Source organism: Panicum hallii, chromosome 7 (assembly GCF_002211085.1).
Source record: "Panicum hallii strain FIL2 chromosome 7, PHallii_v3.1, whole genome shotgun sequence".
Lineage (NCBI taxonomy): Eukaryota > Viridiplantae > Streptophyta > Magnoliopsida > Poales > Poaceae > Panicum > Panicum hallii.
The window spans coordinates 29182418-29199185 of record NC_038048.1 but is presented as its reverse complement, the minus strand read 5'-3'; the positions used below and the strand labels follow the sequence as shown (position 1 = coordinate 29199185).

Below are 16768 nucleotides of genomic sequence, written 5' to 3'. Positions count from 1 at the left end.
ATTGAGAACCATCCAAACCACAACCACCCGGGGAATCTCCCTAATCAAAGGTTGATAACCCCACTAATCAAAAGGAGGATCTGGGCCGCTCATGACTGTGAGCACAGCTGATATATCAGTTTTACACTCTCGAGAGGTTGCACAACTTACCCACAAGTCGTGAGCTACGCTAGTTGTTCATCACACTTCCTTAGGTGAGATGACTAGCAAGCACACTACGAGACCGTTACAAAGGACCACATTGGTAAGGTGTAACCACTAAGGATTCTGGATCAGCAACGATGGGGCCCACCTCCGGGGGTACAAGACACACAGCACAGACCAAGCCAGAGGAGCAGGGACCATTGAAGCTTACCACCCCTCTTGCCCACGCAGGTAAGTTACTCCCGAACCAACACGACCTAATTAGTAAGTCAAGACCATCCCATTCCAGTCTTGTGGTTGCGCGGTTGTCCCAGGTTGTCGCTCTATGAACCGGTCCTTATGGAGAGTAGCCAACCAAGCACTAAGCACCGTGCTGGCCCCCTAAACCAAGTTTCTACAAAAACATATTTTTAAGGACGCACAAACCACTCAAGCACACAGCACAGAGGGTCGGCTCCAGAATTAAGTTGCATAAGATCATTAACAAATTAATTAAAAAGGGCCAGGTGTGTTATAGCGCAGCAACCTTGCACAACTAACCAAAATGCAACCCAAAGGATATATAAAGGATATAAAGTGGCTAGGAAAGTCCTTATAGGCATACAGTATTAAAATGCAGTATGAAATTGTATTTAAAAGTGATAGGAGGTTCATGTTATACTTGCCTTCCTCGTACTCTCCCGGCTGCTGCTCGAACTGCTCGGAAGATGGCTGCTCCTGGTACTGCTCCGGTGGCTCGACGTCTACTCACGATCGTAACAGCAATACATGGGCCACACATGCACACACATGCAAACAATAGCAAAATATAAGAAACAGTATATCAATACAATGGAATAGCACATAAAACTAGCCTAGAACTATTCTACGCATTATAACGATCGCGTGGATATAAAGAACACCTAAAACGGAGCTAAAACACGAAAACTACGCTCGAAACAAGATCTAGGGACCTATTTGCGAGAAAAATAGAACTTCCAGGGGGTTCTGTGCGAAAACTGGGGACCCAAACGTAAATAAACCCTAGACACAGGGGCTAGCTGGTTAAAAACCTCAGGCTGGACGGCGGGCACTAAATCCCGGAAGCTCAGGGGTCTAAAAGCATAAAACAGGACTTAACCGTAATTACTTTTGAACTACTGGTGGACTGCGGGTTGAATTCCCGAAAACCCGAGGGCTCTTTAGCAAAAAGACTGGCTGAAGCGGTACGTTTTAATCTGAATCGTTGGATGAAGATTGGGCGGCTCGAATTAGATCCGCCTCGCGAAGGGGTACGCGCGCACCGTGGCCGTCGGATCCAGATCGGTCGGTTGAGAGAGATCTAGGGCTTAGACTCACGCGGTCCACCGGATCTAAATCTGGCGGTGGAGATCTAATGCCAATCTGGATCTAATCCAGATCGTCGCTTTGAGATCTAACGGCTCGGGTTGCGTACCGGTCTGGATCTAATCCAGACTGTAGGCTCGGATCGGACGGCTGAAGGAGCTCCGGCCGGCCCCGGCGGCGGCGGAACTACGGGCGCGGCGGAGAGCTCGCCGGCGCCACGCGATGAAGCGATTCCACGGGCGATGGACGACGAGATCCGGTCGGGGAGAGAGAGGAGGACACGGGGAAACGATTTGAGGGGTTCGGGTGCGACAATGCTGGCCGTAGCGGCCGAGCGACGGCGGCGAGCAGCTCGGGGACGCCGGCGAGCGCGCGCGGCCGCGGAGAGGCGAGACCTCGAGGGGAAAAGGGAGGCGGGAGAGGGTCCTTACCCCATCGGGGCAAACCCACGGTGCTTGGGCGAAAGCGGAAGGCGGTGAGGAGCCGGCGCGACGGCGATCCGAGGCTTGCGGCGGCGGCGGTGCTCGGGCTAGGGTTGGAGGCGGCGGAGCACGGGTGGGGGATGAGAGCGCGGGGTCTGGGGTCCCACTTATGGGGCGGCGAAACCCTTGGCATGCGGGCCCAGGCGCGGGCGGTCGCGAGGATCCCGGCGGAGAGCTGCACGGCCGTTGTGGAGGGGAAAGCAGAGGAGGGGAAAGAGGAGCTGACGCACGGGGCCAAGCTGCCAGAGAGAAAGGAGAGAGGGAGGGCGCGGCGCGTGCTGGGAGAAGAAGTGGCGCCGACAGGCGGGCCCGAGTTGACAGTGGAGGGAAAGAGAGGGGGCGCTCGGGGGGGTGCTGGCTGGCTGCTGGGCCGAGCCAGCCCACGCGGGAAAGAAGAGGAGGGAAAGAGGTGGGCTGCCGGGGGAAGGGGCTGGGCTGAGAGGGAGGTTTGGGCTGGGCTGCCTTCCTCTTTTCTTTCCTTTTTCTTCTTTTCTTTTCCCTTTCCACACTCAAACCATTCAAACCATTCCATTTGAATTCAAATAAATTTGAATTCAAACCCAACACAAATAAAACAATGCGCCAGCATGAATGCACAAGCAATTTAATCCTATGATAAATTTTATTTTCTTGTGTTATAAATTGCTTTAAATGCAAGATAAATTAGGGAGAACTCCAAAAATTTTATTTAAGCCCAAATAAATTCATTAAAATTAGTGGAAAATTACCTTAGGGTGTTACAGTTGATTATTGGATTGCAACTTTATCGTGAAATAAAATCTTGAACTCAAGCACCATCTCATTTAAATTGTTGCATATCATGTAGAATCAACGACGCTCGACGACGGAGACTACGAGTTGGTCTTGGGACAAGACCAAGGGTTTTCTGAAGACCCGATAAACGTTGCCGAGGATCTAACTGAAGCTCCAAACCAAAGTTCGGAAGTCTTTGACATCCCTGCCCCCACCCCCACTCAAGAAGGCAAGCCCCGATGCATATCCTAATATTTCAATTTATTACAATTTCATTATTATGTTATATATCTTGCATTACATCTAGGAGTTGAAATGAAACCCTAGTTGCATAAGATCTTAGAAATCCAATGTATTGTACCCGAGTCCTTTTCGCATTAGACGCTCTGCTAAATAGGGCCGGTAAAAGTCGAGTGATTTCCTGTCACTCGCGCAATATAGGAATTTCATGTTTACTATTCTGCAATCACTATAAGGATAATGGACAGGGTCATATGCTGTATCATGACCTGAAGGTTTACCCTGTCTATTTTGTTAAAAGTTGATAAGGTCGCAGTGTGTGGTAGTGGTGGCTAAGCATTGAAAGTACTAGCCACATGCCGTGAAATATGGTAAAGCGGTAAGCCTAGTACCTGAATGGCCCGGCAAATGGACATGTCTCTGCCACTTGACTTTTATTTTATGTTTACATGCACCGACATGTGGGAGTACGTTCTGCATGGCAGACAGGAGTATGATCATGTAGTCACGCTACAGACATACGTCCTGCACAATTGGTGTGCGTACGGTCCTGCAGTCGCTCGTGGTGGCCCTAGTCCATAACCCAGAATATGAGGGAAACGGTTGCTTCGGAACGATCTTTGGATGTTCCAAGCGTGTGAGTTAGGTTTACCCTTGCAAGGTTTGAAACTCGATTCAGAATCATCCGTCTCTCGCGGAAATTGAGACTGCTTATTCCTTCTGCCACATGGAGTAAGAAGTGTAACTAATGATGGAACAATCTTGATGGATGATAATCTCTACCTTGCTTGTTTAGTGTAGGTGCTAATCTAGTATGGATAATCAACTAGAATGTAAAAGCTAAAATTTGAAAATAGATCTTACTCTTTGTTGCTTTTCAGCTGAAAATAAACCCAGAACCTTTATAATGCCTTCATGAGTCTAGTTACGGGCTAAAGTATACCCAACCCCGGGTAAGCCTTGCTGAGTATTAGAATACTCAATCTTGCTAGTATCATTTTCAGGTATAGCCTTCGAGAGTCCCACAGACAACCCTGCATGGCCAACGTCTGTTCCTTTTGGCTGGTCCGTGGAGTAGGACCCGTCTCCGGCTGGCAGTGACCCTCCTGAGTGACACCAAGCCTTGGGCTGAGCATGGTGTCAACCTTCGCGACGTGTGTAGTCGCGTGTTCTTTTCCTTCCACTGTAAGCTTGGACAAGCTATTCAGCTTGTCAGTTTAAACACTGTTTGTATAAGTTTTATTTTATGTTTTGAACAAGGTTTGTAATAATATTTGCATATCTATAAATTAAAAGTGGATGAGCTGTACTGTGATTGTAAACTCGCCTTCGTGCGAGGTAAACCTGCTTCGATCCTGTTGAACCGTGGTTGTATCGGGTGGAGACCCGATAGACCAATGGGTTGTTCTATTTGAAGTGCGTTGAGTTAGTATCGGCTAAATAGCGATGACTAGCGCACTTGAGCGGGAATAATTCAGGCGGTTCTGCCACAGGAGGCCGGTGCTCGCCAAGTTTATGTCGGTGCTGATATCTTATCTAAGCTGGGTTCAACACGTGCACAAGTCCCAGCGGGCGAGTTTGTCCAGGAGTTGAAGCAACCATCCATCAAGCCTTCACCACAAGTAACCACCGGTGCTGACTCTGCGCAGCCGGATCGGGAGGTTATGATGCTCGGTGAAGACTGGAGGGAAACCTTTATTGACTTCATCCAGGGCCACAAGTTGCTTGCAGGGATGGACGCCAAAAGCGCCACTGCAGCTCGCGTCATGCGCCGAAGCAAGGGGTTTGTCCTAGTTGAAGATAAGCTCTACCGCCGTGGTGCACGATCTGGGGTGCTCATGAAGTGTGTTAACGCAGAAGACGGTCACGAAATTTTGCGGGAGATACATGAGGGAGTGTGCGGTAATCACGCAGCCTCGAGGACGCTGGTCGGCAAAGAGTATAGAGCTGGCTTCTGGTGGCCCACCGCTGTGTCGAACGCCGAAGACCTAGTGCGGAGATGCCAGAACTGCCAATTCTTTGGCAAGTAATCTCATGTCCCAGCCCACAATCTCATCACCATCCCACCTTCCTGGCCGTTTGCTTGCTGGAGCCTTGATATGATTGGACTGTTTACAACAGCGCCAGGAGGTTTCACTCACGTATTGGTGGCTATCGACAAGTTCACCAAGTGGATCGAGTACAAGCCGATAACCAAGCTTACTCCTGACAGAGCTGTCGATTTCATCTCTGATATTTTGCATCGCTTCAGCTTCCTGAACACCATCATCACGGATCTGGGTTCAAATTTCATAGCCAATCAGTTCTGGGAATTCTGTGAGAATGCGTGCATCAATGTCAAGTATGTCTCTATTGCATACCCAAGGGCCAATGGTCAAGTCGAACGGGCGAACGGCATGATAATTGAGGGCCTCAAGAAGAGACTCTACAACGCCAACAGCAAGAAGGGTGGAAAGTTGATACACGAGTTACCACATGTCATCTGGGGGCTCAGGACTCAGCCGTCCAAAGCCACAGGGCAGACTCCGTTCTTTCTTGTCTATGGCTCTGAGGCAATCCTCCCAGCCGGCATCATGTAGAAATCCCCAAGGGTCGAAATGTACAATGAAGGCGAGGTGGACGAAGCAAGGCAGCTGGAGCTGGACTTTGTCGAAGAGGCCCGCTGCATTGCCCTCGTTCAGTCAGCCCGATACTTGCAGGGGATAAGGCGATACTTGCAGGGGATAAGGCGATATCATTGGTCTCCGCCTCGGTTTCCCTAGCGGAGCCATTGAACAATGATTCATCGAGATTGTCGATGAATTCATCGAGCCTTGCGGTGAGCATCTTTGGCTTGATGGTGACGTCGATGGTGTGCCGACGGAAGCCGCCCGCACCATTAGCGACGCAGACCCACGAGCCAAAGATGAAAGTCATGCCTTCGGGAAGCACGGGACTGGAGAACTTGAAAAGAGCCATCGAGTTCGCCAGTGGATCTTCGATGCGCTCCCCTACCTGGCGCGCCAGCTGTCGGTGTTTATCCGGCTGCCCACCGAGGGGTATACCCAAGGTGGTAGGTTTTGGGTTGGGATGTGCCGAGATTAGGAACTCAAAGGTGCTAGCAACACAAGATTTAGACAGGTTCGGGCCGCAATATGCGTAATTCCCTATGTCCTGTTTGGTGGTTTGTATTGCCTTTGGTGTTGATGTGTTTTGAGGGGGTCCCTGCCCGCCCTTATATATTCGGGTGGACAGGGTTACATGAATCCTAGTCTGATACTAGCTTAGGAATCGTACTCGGATACAACTCGAGTAACTACCTTCTGTATCGACTAGTTCTACTCCGCATGCGGGTAGAATACAACATAAACAAGGTATAGGACATGTCCTATCCCCTATTCCTCTATGGACTCCGTAATGTACATAGCCCCGTGGCACACTTCAACAAAATTTGCACAACATGCAAAGGAGGCATAAGTCACTTTCCAAGGTGTACTGTGAGTACTTTGATAAAATGCCCCTTGTTATATACCAGCCTTGCTTGAGCTTTTCTGCAAAGATAAAATTGGTGAATAATAAAAAAATTCTCTCGGAAATTTTTTTGAGAAAATAAAAAAACATGAAAAACAATTTTTGAGACCCCTACTCTGCATGCCCAATTTGCCATGATAAAAAAACTCAAAAATAAATAAAATAATAATAACAAAAAAGAGAAGGAATTGGAGGCGCCACACTCTCTTCATGCGCCTTGATTGAATAAAAGTTTAAACAACCAGTATTCAAACCGATAGAGTTTTGTTTTCCTGTTATCACCATAGTTTCGCTGGGCCAGGAGTTGGGCCGACACCGAGATGGGCTTAAAGAGATCAACATGATAGTTTCGTGGGTCGGCCCCAGCATGGGCGGTTTGAGGCCGGAAAAGGCCGTGTATCTAGATAGGAAAGTTTGTTTAAGTTAGCTTAGAGATAGATAAACAGATTCGTATCGTAATCTGCCAGGGTTAGTTAGGAAAGTCTCCGGACTATAAATATATACCCTAGGGTATGAATAGAAAGGATATAGACATCATTCATAAACAAACCATGGCGTATTGCCATCCCTACATCCAGGGTTTCCAGGTAATCGTCATGGTGCCCCAATCATGCCTTGCGTGATCGGGGCGACATCGTCCTTGCTTGCTATTTTTGTGTCTCTCGTGCTGAAGCGTTGTTGATGGCAAGAAACACTAGTTATCTTAGCGTTTATATGATTGCATTTGCTTCATCTTGCATTCATGCTTTCATGCTATCACGTAAGCGTTTAGCTATCCTTGTGCACGACCTCGAGTACAAGGGCAGCACCTTGCTCTGTTTTAGCTAGTTGATTCGATCTGTTATGGTTAGTCTCTATTCGTCAGAGATTTGGTTTAATATCCGCATGGTTAGGCCCTATCAAACGAGTTAAAGGTTCCGGCAACATGTTAGGACGCTTTACGTTATTTCTAAGGGAGATTGTTCCGGGGATCGACTTCTTGTTGGTTCTTAGGCCTCATCGTAGGATAATGTCCTGCAGATTTCCATGTTGTTAGGCTTAACTACGCGTAGGATGTTCCGGTCATGTGGTGAAAACTTTAACAATCGTAGATTGGATTAGATTGTTGATTGCAGAGGAAATTTCCAGTATTGTTAGATCCATGTGCTCTATTCGTATGTACAGATCCGATCTAATACAGGGAAGCAATCGGCTTCTTTGCAGCCGATTCAGGAACTACCCGAGGAGCCAATCTCGGCTCAGACTTATATTAGACCATGTCTATGTATGCAGGAGACTAACTGAAAGCACGTTCGCACCTTCCTGATCAGGTATAGGTTAGGTGGCACGCCCGGCAAATTCCAAAGCCAGGTCGTGTGCCGGATCCTGGGCCGTTGACCGAGGGACCGGGGCTCGCTAGCCGCTCCGGAAGCCTCCCAGCTCCTCGTGTTGCCTGTCGCTGCTCGGCGGTGGGTGTTGACCGACAACACATTCTGGCACGCCCGGTGGGATGATTTTCATCAACCACATCTTCATCAACCATGTCCACATCGACTATGTCTTCGACCGCTTCTTCATCAATTACATCTTTGTCGACTACATGTTTGACTACATCGACTGCATCGACTTTCACTGCCAGGATGCTAAGGGAAGACGCCACTATGTACGAGGACCTCCCTGCGGAACATAAGCAGAAATACGACGAAATTAAGGCTCTGTTTGAGGCCGATCTCATCGGCTCTTTCGAGAAGACGCGCAGCCACGGCGTGAGGTGGAAGCGATTCTCACCTGAAGGGGCTCTCGATGATGTGGACCGGTCCACCCTTTCAGAGGAACGTACCAGAGCCCTGCGTCAAGAAGTCAATTACATGGTGGCTCACTCTTTGCATCGGCATTCCGAGAGCCTAGTAAATGCTCTCGAGCGCATCGCGTTGCGCGTTGTCCAGGAGATCATGAAGAACCAGTACTCTCCGTTAGGGCCATCCCTGGGGAGTCACAAAGGGGAGTTACCATATCAGTCCGGGCCACCACTGCCCTTTGCATTCGCTGCTCCAGAGACACACACCTCTCCGGCATACGTCATCTACAAGTTGGGGGGTGATCCCGCGGATTGTCAATTCTTCAATGAGCCATCCAGAGAGGTTCCACATGGGTACGTATGTGCATATATACCAGATGGCAATCATGCAGCACATACAGCACAGTGAACACCTGGAGGGGCTGCCGGACCGGATGCAGAGAAGCAGGTAGCCAAGTATGCCACGGGGCCGAGCCATGAGAGTATGCTCTCGGCCCCAGGAGCCCAAACTATAGACCAGATCAACGTGATTTTGAGAGATCAGTTTGGCATTGTTCCGAAGAGAAGGGTGATCGGCTACAACAAGCCGTATCCAAGTGAGTATGATCTAATCCCTCTTCCACCCAAGTATCGGCTTCCAGAATTTACCAAGTTCAACGGGTCAGAAGGATCCAGTTCTATTGAGCACATAAGCCGATATCTGGCGCAACTTGGGATAATCTCAGTATCAGGCCCTCTGCGAGTACGTTTTTTCTCACAGTCTCTTACAGGGCCAGCATTTGAATGGTATACTTCATTGAGCCTAGATTCGATCCGTACCTGGAAGCAGCTGGAGGAACAGGCTGCGGAAGCTGAAATTGCCGACTGAGCACAGGTCAGGCAAAGGCGGGGAGAGACCGTTGCAGAGTACATTCATCATTTCAGGGAAGTCCGGAATGGTGTTATTCAACCCGGATTACAGAAAAGGAAGCGGTGGATTTGGCGTCCCTGGGGTTGGCGAAGCCAGTCAAAGATCTTGGTTTTCAGCTAGAATTCAACTCGTTGGCACACTTGGTCCAGAAGCTGACGTCGTATGAGCAACGCCACCCAGAATTGTATCAAGATAAATTCAAGCGTCAGGTGACGGTAATTGACGCAGAGGATACTGAAGAGCCTGGGGAAGACCAGGAAGTGGCTGCTGCAGAATGAGCTCGGGGGGCACATCCCGTGCCCTGCAAGTGGGTGAAACAACAGGGGACTGCAAAAAGGGTTTGACTTTGATGTAAGCAAAACTGAATAGATATTCGACTTGTTATTGAAGGAGAAACAGTTGAAGCTACCCGAGGGTTGCAAATTCCCTACGACGCAAGAGTTGCAGGGAAGGTCATTCTACAAATGGCATAATTCCTTCACCAACAGCACCAGTGACTGTAAGGAGCTTCGTCGGTAGATACAATTGGCTATAGAGCAAGGCCGATTAATTTTGGGTCAGTATGCGATGAAGGTTGATACTTAGCAATTTCCAAGTGTCAACATGGTTGAAGATACTGGCCAGACTGCGCGATGTCAACTAGACTTCATGTTTGGAATCAACATGGCGGGACCTGCACGTTGCCGTGATGAAAAGAAGAAAAGGGCTGATCCTTGCGATCGGCCCCATACGGGGGAAAAAGATCACATTACTGAGGAACAAGTCAGATACATCCGTAATCAACGGCCGGCTTCTGCTCATCTTCTTAGGAAATATGAATACCAGTATCAGCAGCATCGCCAATATGAGTCGGAAGAAGAAGAATACAAGCGACAAACTGGAAAGAGCCTGAAGAAGCGCGAAGGAATACGCGATCATTAGCAAAGCCCTTTTTTCAGGTATTGTTGGAACTCTGGAATGAATCGACTACCTACCAGCGATAATTGCCCAGAGTGTGGGACTCAGCAGCGCAACCCAGAAGGGGTCTCGGTATTTCATCGCTTGGGGCCTACACCACCTCGATTTGAACAAGGCGGGACATCACAGAGGGAGGACCTATCAGAGGAAGAAGATAGATATCATCGGCCACGCTGGTGCCCTGATGGGTTCAACCATTCTCAGAAGCACAGGATTCAGCGACTGCGCTGTTTGGAAGAAGCTGAGGCCAAGTACCTTGAGATACTGAGAAAAGCGCGCCCAGATCTAGTCGAGAAGGTTCACCACTCTCCAAGAGGGAGGCACCCTCCCAAAAAGGAATGGCGCCCGAAGCAAACAAGAGCCGATGCAAGGACATCGGCTGATGCAAATATGGTGTTCGTTCTCCTTGCAGAGTTTCACGCCCAGAGCAGTGAAGCGTAACCTATAGCACAACTCGACTTGGGGCCACGGCCGGTTATATTTGAAAAACCCTGAGGTAAGAGTTACAAACATTTGAAGGCATTATATCTCAAGGGTTATATCAACAGCCAACCCGTCAACAAGATGCTAGTCGACACCAGCGCGGCAGTCAACATCATGCCATATTCTATGTTGCGTTGTCTTGAGCGTTCTACTGAAGATCTGATCAAGACCAATGTCACCTTAAGTGATTTTAACGGCCAGATTTCAGAGGCACAAAGCATCCTGAACGTGGACCTTACCGTCGGAAGTAAGACTGTCCCCACTTCTTTCTTCGTTGTCAACAGCAAGAGCACCTACACCGTCTTCTTGAAAGAGATTGGATACACGCCAACTGCTGCATCCCTTCCATGATGCACCAATGCTTGATTCAGTGGGATGGAGATGAAGTCAAAGTGGTTCACGCGGACGATTCAGTTGAAATCTCACATGCCGCGATGAGCGTATGTGACGCAGCAGACCAAGAGCCAATCTCAGGAATCGACTTGGAGGGCTGTGATCACATAGAGGCTACAAAAAATGGGGTGAGGCTGGTCTTATCCACCGGCCTTACAGAGTAGATGGAGCATGGAGGTCAAGATGTCCTAACATGCTTGGAGAGGCCGATCTTTACGATCAGCCCCAAAAATTAGATTGTAAATCCAGGAGGACAAGTGTATCATATAATTATAATGGTTTGAAAGAGGCCCGCTCTAGCAGCCGGCTGCGCATTGATTGTAGAATTACGAGGATTAATGGAATTTGTACAGCGGCCGATCTTAACGATCGGCCGGATCATTTTTTGCTATTTTCTTTGTCTGTTTACAGCATCGACTTGACAGATGACGGCAAACTCAGGTACGGGTTCACATCGGCTGACGAGTTAGAAGAAGTTGACATTGGTCCTGGGGATAAGCCATGACCAACATTCATCAGCAAAAGGTTGAGCCCCTGCCTACGAGGGTTGATGGTAGCTCTGCTAAAGGAATATGCCGATTGTTTTGCCTAGGACTCACTAAGATGCCCGGGTTGGACAGGAGTATCGTAGAGCATCGACTTCCTCTCAAGAAAGGATTTCGGCCTTTTCAGCAACGAGCACGACAAATGAAGGCTGAAGTTTTAGAAGAAGTCAAGAAAGAAGTCGAAAAGATGCTGGAGGCAGGATTCATCAGGCCATGCAGGTATGCTGAGTGGATCTCGTGTGTGGTGCCTATACAGAAGAAGGATGGCCGGTGGCAAGTCTGCATGGACTTCAGAGACCTCAACAGGGCTACACCAAAGGACGAGTACCCGATGCCTGTTGCTGAAACGTTGATCAACACGGCTGCCCGTCATAAGATTTTGAGCTTCATGGATGGTAACGCCGGCTACAACCAGATTTTCATGGCTCCAGAGGATATACATAAGACTGCATTCAGAGTACCCGGGGCAGTAGGCTTGTTCGAGTACGTGGTCATGACTTTCAGGTTGAGGAACGCCGGTGCCACATATCAGCGCGCCATGAATTACATCTTCCATGATTTGATCGGCAAGTTGGTGGAGATCTACATTGACGACGTTGTGATGAAGTCCGCGTCAGTCGAAGGACACCTAGAAGACTTACGATGAGTTTTGGAACGAACCAGGAGGTTCGTGCTTAGAATGAATCCAAAGAAGTGCGCCTTCAGCGTGTCGGCCGGTCAATTCCTCGGATTTTTGGTACATGAACGAGGGATTGAGATCGGCCTAAAGAGTCAGGAGGCTGTGGAGACGATGACACCACTGACTACAAAGAAGGAACTCCAGCAACTCATCGGCAAGATTAACTTCATCAGGAGGTTTATTTCCAATCTGTCAGGGCGGATTGAGCCGTTCATCGAGTTGATTAAGATTAAAACTAATGAGGATTTTTGCTGGGGGGCAGAGCAACAATGAGCATTTGATGAGATCAAGGACTACTTGTCAAAGCCACCTGTGCTTGTCCCACCTCAGCAAGACAAGCCTTTCTACGTTTATCTGTCGGTAGGAGATACGTCCATTGCTTCGGTGGTGATACAAGTACTCGACGGCAAGGAGAGAGTTGTGTTCTACCTCAGCAGGAAGATGCTCGACGTGGAGACAAGGTACCCTGAGATTGAAAAATTGTGCCTTTGTTTATTCTTTACCTGTGCAAAACTCCGCCATATCCTGCTATCTGCCAAAACAATTGTCATCTGCAAATCGGACGTCATCAAGCACATGCTGTCGGCCCCTGTCCTGAAAGGCCAACTTGGAAAGTGGATGTTTGTTCTGTCAGAGTTCGATATTCGTTACCAACCCGCAAAAGCAGTCAAGGGACAAGCGCTTGCAGATCTTATTGCAGAAAGGATCAGTACTGATATAGCGACGCTCTCCGTACGCGCGTGGGCCATGTACTTTGACGGCTCGGCTTGTGGAGAAGGGTGTGGCATATGTGTCCTGCTCGTATCGCCACGAGGGACACATTATTCTTTTTCAATCAGGTTACCTACCCCTGCACCAACAATCTAGCCGAATATGAAGCGGTGCACAAGGGAACGGAGCTACTTCTCGAGGCTGGAGCAGAGGCAGTAGAAGTTTTCGGCTAGATCAGGTTTAAGGCTCTGACATGGGCATAAAGCTGATCAGGTCATCCCCATACTATCCTCAAGCAAATGGACAAGCCGAGGCATCCAATCAGAGCCTTATTAAGTTGATTAAGAGGAAGATTGATGAACATCCTAAGCATTGGCATGAAGTTTTATCAGAAGCATTATGGGCATATCGCATTTCATGCCACGGAGCGAGAAAGACTTCACCTTATCATCTGGTGTATGGACAAGAGGCCGTATTACCCTTGGAGGTTACGGCCGGTTCAAGGCGAATAGAGTTCCAAAATGACTTCACAGCCGATGAGTATGCTACTTTGATGAACGACAACGTTGAAGATCTTACGGAACTCAGACTTTGGTCACTCGAAAAGATTAAAGAAAACAAGGCTAAGGTAGCCCGCGCGTATAATAAGAAGGTCAGGCCGAAGGAATTTCAGGTCGGAGATCTGGTCTGGGAAGCGGTGTTACCATTGGGGACTAAGGATGCAGCGTATGGCAAATGGTCTCCAAATTGGCATGGGCCTTATAGAGTTGACCAGGTTTTATCTGGAAATGCATATATGCTTGAGGAGCTAGATTTCCCGGTGGCCATCAGTGGTCAGCATCTCAAGAAGTACATCCCAAGCATGTGGGATGACGAACAGTAAAAGAAGCCGATGCTATACATCAGGCTGCAAGGAAAGGAGGCCGACGCGCTTGGTCAGCCCTAAAAAAAAGAGAGGAAAAGAGAGAAGGGATAGAATGACACGCGGATCTGAGTGAGTAGCCGATGTCCAACCATCGACTTCAGGGGTACAAATTGAGTGCAAGCAGATGCTCGACAACCAGGTGTCAACTTCTTTTCACTTCTGTTTAGGAACAGGGGAGGAGTTCGATCGACCGTGGTTTAATCTGGAAGAGCTCCTAGAGGTTGAGTCAAAGTCGAGACTCACCATCTAAACGAAATCGGAATTTGGCTAATAGGGGAGATCTCTTGGCTTGCGGAAGATGGTTCGACTTCTTTCGGAGGATTTTCCGGTAATCGTCTTCCTCGCCTTAGTTTGGGCTCGGGGGTTAGCGGTGATTAAGGCTCGCCTTCATTTGGATGCCGATCTCGAGGGATCAGGCTGGATCTGTGTTATGATTTTCAGATACATTCTTGCCAAAGGGGGGCCTGTGTGAGGCTATTTCGAGCTGATTTCAAACTCAGGAGGAAAGCAGGATCAATTTACGGATCAGTTGAAAGGGTTAAATTGATGCTTTGAAGGGAGAAGTCGATGCGTTGCCATCAGCTTCCGGTCAATCGGTTTCTCGACAATATGATCACTGAAAATATTATAACTTAGGGATGTCCTTACAAAAGGAGAGCCAATTGCTCCTGAAAGCCAATCTACTGGCTTAGAACACTACAGTGCTACTCCTATCAACTACCACCGGTAAACACCGTGGACCTTGCGGCGCTTCGCCGGAGGAGGCGCGCCGTCACTGCTTTCGTGGTCATCATCGTCGTCATCATCGTCGTCATTGCCGACGCTGTTGCCATCATTGCTGTCATCTCCGTCATCGTCATCGTCGCCGGAGTCATCATCAGACTCCTCGTCATCTTCCGAAGGCCAGCCACGCAGCCAACCTCCCGCTGCCGAGTCGTCATCGGAGTCATCGTCGGACTCGCTGATATTATCGATTTCTTCCTCTGAGGAGAAGAAGTCTCCATCCCAGGAGTCATCGTCTTCTTCATCCAGTTCCTCGTCAAGGAGGAACTGGAGGTCTTCGCCATCGGTCAGGGACTCGTCGTCCTCCGACCAGACTTGGAAGTCCCATTCCTCTACATCCCAGTGCAGAGGAGCGCGGGCCTCGTAGGCCGCCATGGGATCAAATTCTGGAGTGGCCTCGCGAGTGCTTTTGGACTCGTAAGAAAGAACAGAGCAAGAAGAGGAACAGGAGGCCATGGTCAGAAAGGAGGAGGCGTACTGAAGCTGCTGCGGAGGGTTAAAAGAGAATGATGAATGAGAGAACCGCCGGGGTGAATTTGTAAGGGCAGGGGAAGACGAAGCGGCACCAGAACGGTTTCCAAGGAGAAAGATATGAAGGGTCGCGTCCTTCGGCAGACGAAAAGGCACGCGTGTGTGGACCTTGGAAGTTGAAGGGTCGAAGAAGTCGAAGGAAAAAAAATGGTTTCAGAATTATTATTGCTAAAACCAGGGGGGCTTGTGTTATCGCCATAATTTGGCTGGGCCAGGAGTTGGGCCGACACCGAGATGGGCTTAAAGAGATCAACATGATAGTTTCGTGGGTCGGCCCCTGCGTGGACAGTTTGAGGAAGGAAAAGGCCGTGTATCTAGATAGGAAAGTTTGTTTAAGTTAGCTTAGAGATAGATAGACACATTCGTATTGTAATCTTCCAGGGTTAGTTAGGAAAGTCTCCGGACTATAAATATATACCCTAGGGTATGAATAGAAAGGATATAGACATCATTCATAAACAAACCATGGTGCATCGCCATCCCTACATCCAGGGTTTCCAGGTAATCGTCATGCTGCCCCGATGTGACGCCCTAGAAATTCACCCAAATAAATCACGTGCTAGAGTGCTTCATTTAAAAGTCATACGTCGTCAAAACTCTAACCCTAACCCTTTTGGACCGACAGCGGACCTGACCGCTGTCCCATCCCGCACCGCTCGGCGGCCGACGACACGCGCGACCGCCTTTTTCGCAATCAACGCCGGCGCGATTCCTTCCTCCTCGCGCAGTGCGCTCCCCCGCGCGTGGCCGACCGGCCGCGGTCGCCGCCGCGACCGGCGCCGACACTCTCTCCTTTCTCTTTTCTTTCCTTTCTCTCTCCCTTCTATTTCTTTTTTTTCCTCCTTTTTTTTCCTCTCTTTCTTTTCTTCCTTTCTTCTTTTTCCCTCCTCTCTTCTCCTCCCTTCTCTCCTCTGCTCCTGAGCGCCGCCCAGCTCCTGAGCACCGGCCGCCCCCCTAGCCCGCGCCACGCCGGCTGCCCGCGCCCACACCGTGTGCCGCGCCGCCCGCCGTGCCGCCCGTCGTGTCGCGCGCACGGCCGAGCCGTGGCGACGCTCCGCCCGCCGCTGCCGCACCCCGCCTCGCCGCCCGCGCCGCCCCTGTGCGCACAGCACCCGGCCCATCCCCACGCGCTTGACGCCGCCTTGACGCCCGCGCCCCGTCGCACGCCGCGTCGCGACGAAAGCCTACGGCCGAGCGCCATTAGTGGCGCCCCGCGCCGCTCGCCGGCCTCCACCTACCTCCGGCCTCTCCACCGCCGTTCCCCGCCTATAAATAGGCCCTCGCGCAGCCCCTCGTTTCCTCACAGCTCCCACCGCCGCCTCCTGCCTCTCCCCGCGCCCCCATCGCCGCCCGCCCGTGCCGCACCACCCGCCGCCGCCGCCTCCCGCCGGCCGGCCTCCACGCGCCACCCCGGCCCGAGGTGAGGCCGGGGATCGAACCCCCTTCTCCCCCTCTCCCTTTTCCCCCGATTCCTAGCCGCGATTAGGCCCTAGGCCGCCGGATTAGGCCGGCGCCGAGCTCCCCTCCCCTCTCCTCTGTTTCCTGTGAGTGGAGGAGGAAGAAGGTGGCCCCTTTTGCGCAAAACCCCCTGGCCTCCCCTGTATTTCCTCAAAGAAAAC

The 16768-nt window shown here is 50.1% G+C and overlaps 1 protein-coding gene across 1 annotated transcript; it reads right to left on the bottom strand.

The window, feature by feature from the left end:
• Window positions 1-14552: 14552 nt before the first annotated feature.
• Window positions 14553-14993, bottom strand: LOC112900587 (trigger factor-like). Its single transcript, XM_025969432.1, has one exon. The coding sequence runs from the start codon at window positions 14991-14993 to the stop codon at window positions 14553-14555; it is 441 nt and encodes a 146-aa protein (XP_025825217.1).
• Window positions 14994-16768: the final 1775 nt, after the last annotated feature.

Bases quoted from the DNA above. Each gene is read 5' to 3' on its own strand.
- LOC112900587 (XM_025969432.1), bottom strand. From the start codon at position 14,993: ATGGCGGCCTACGAGGCCCGCGCTCCTCTGCACTGGGATGTAGAGGAA.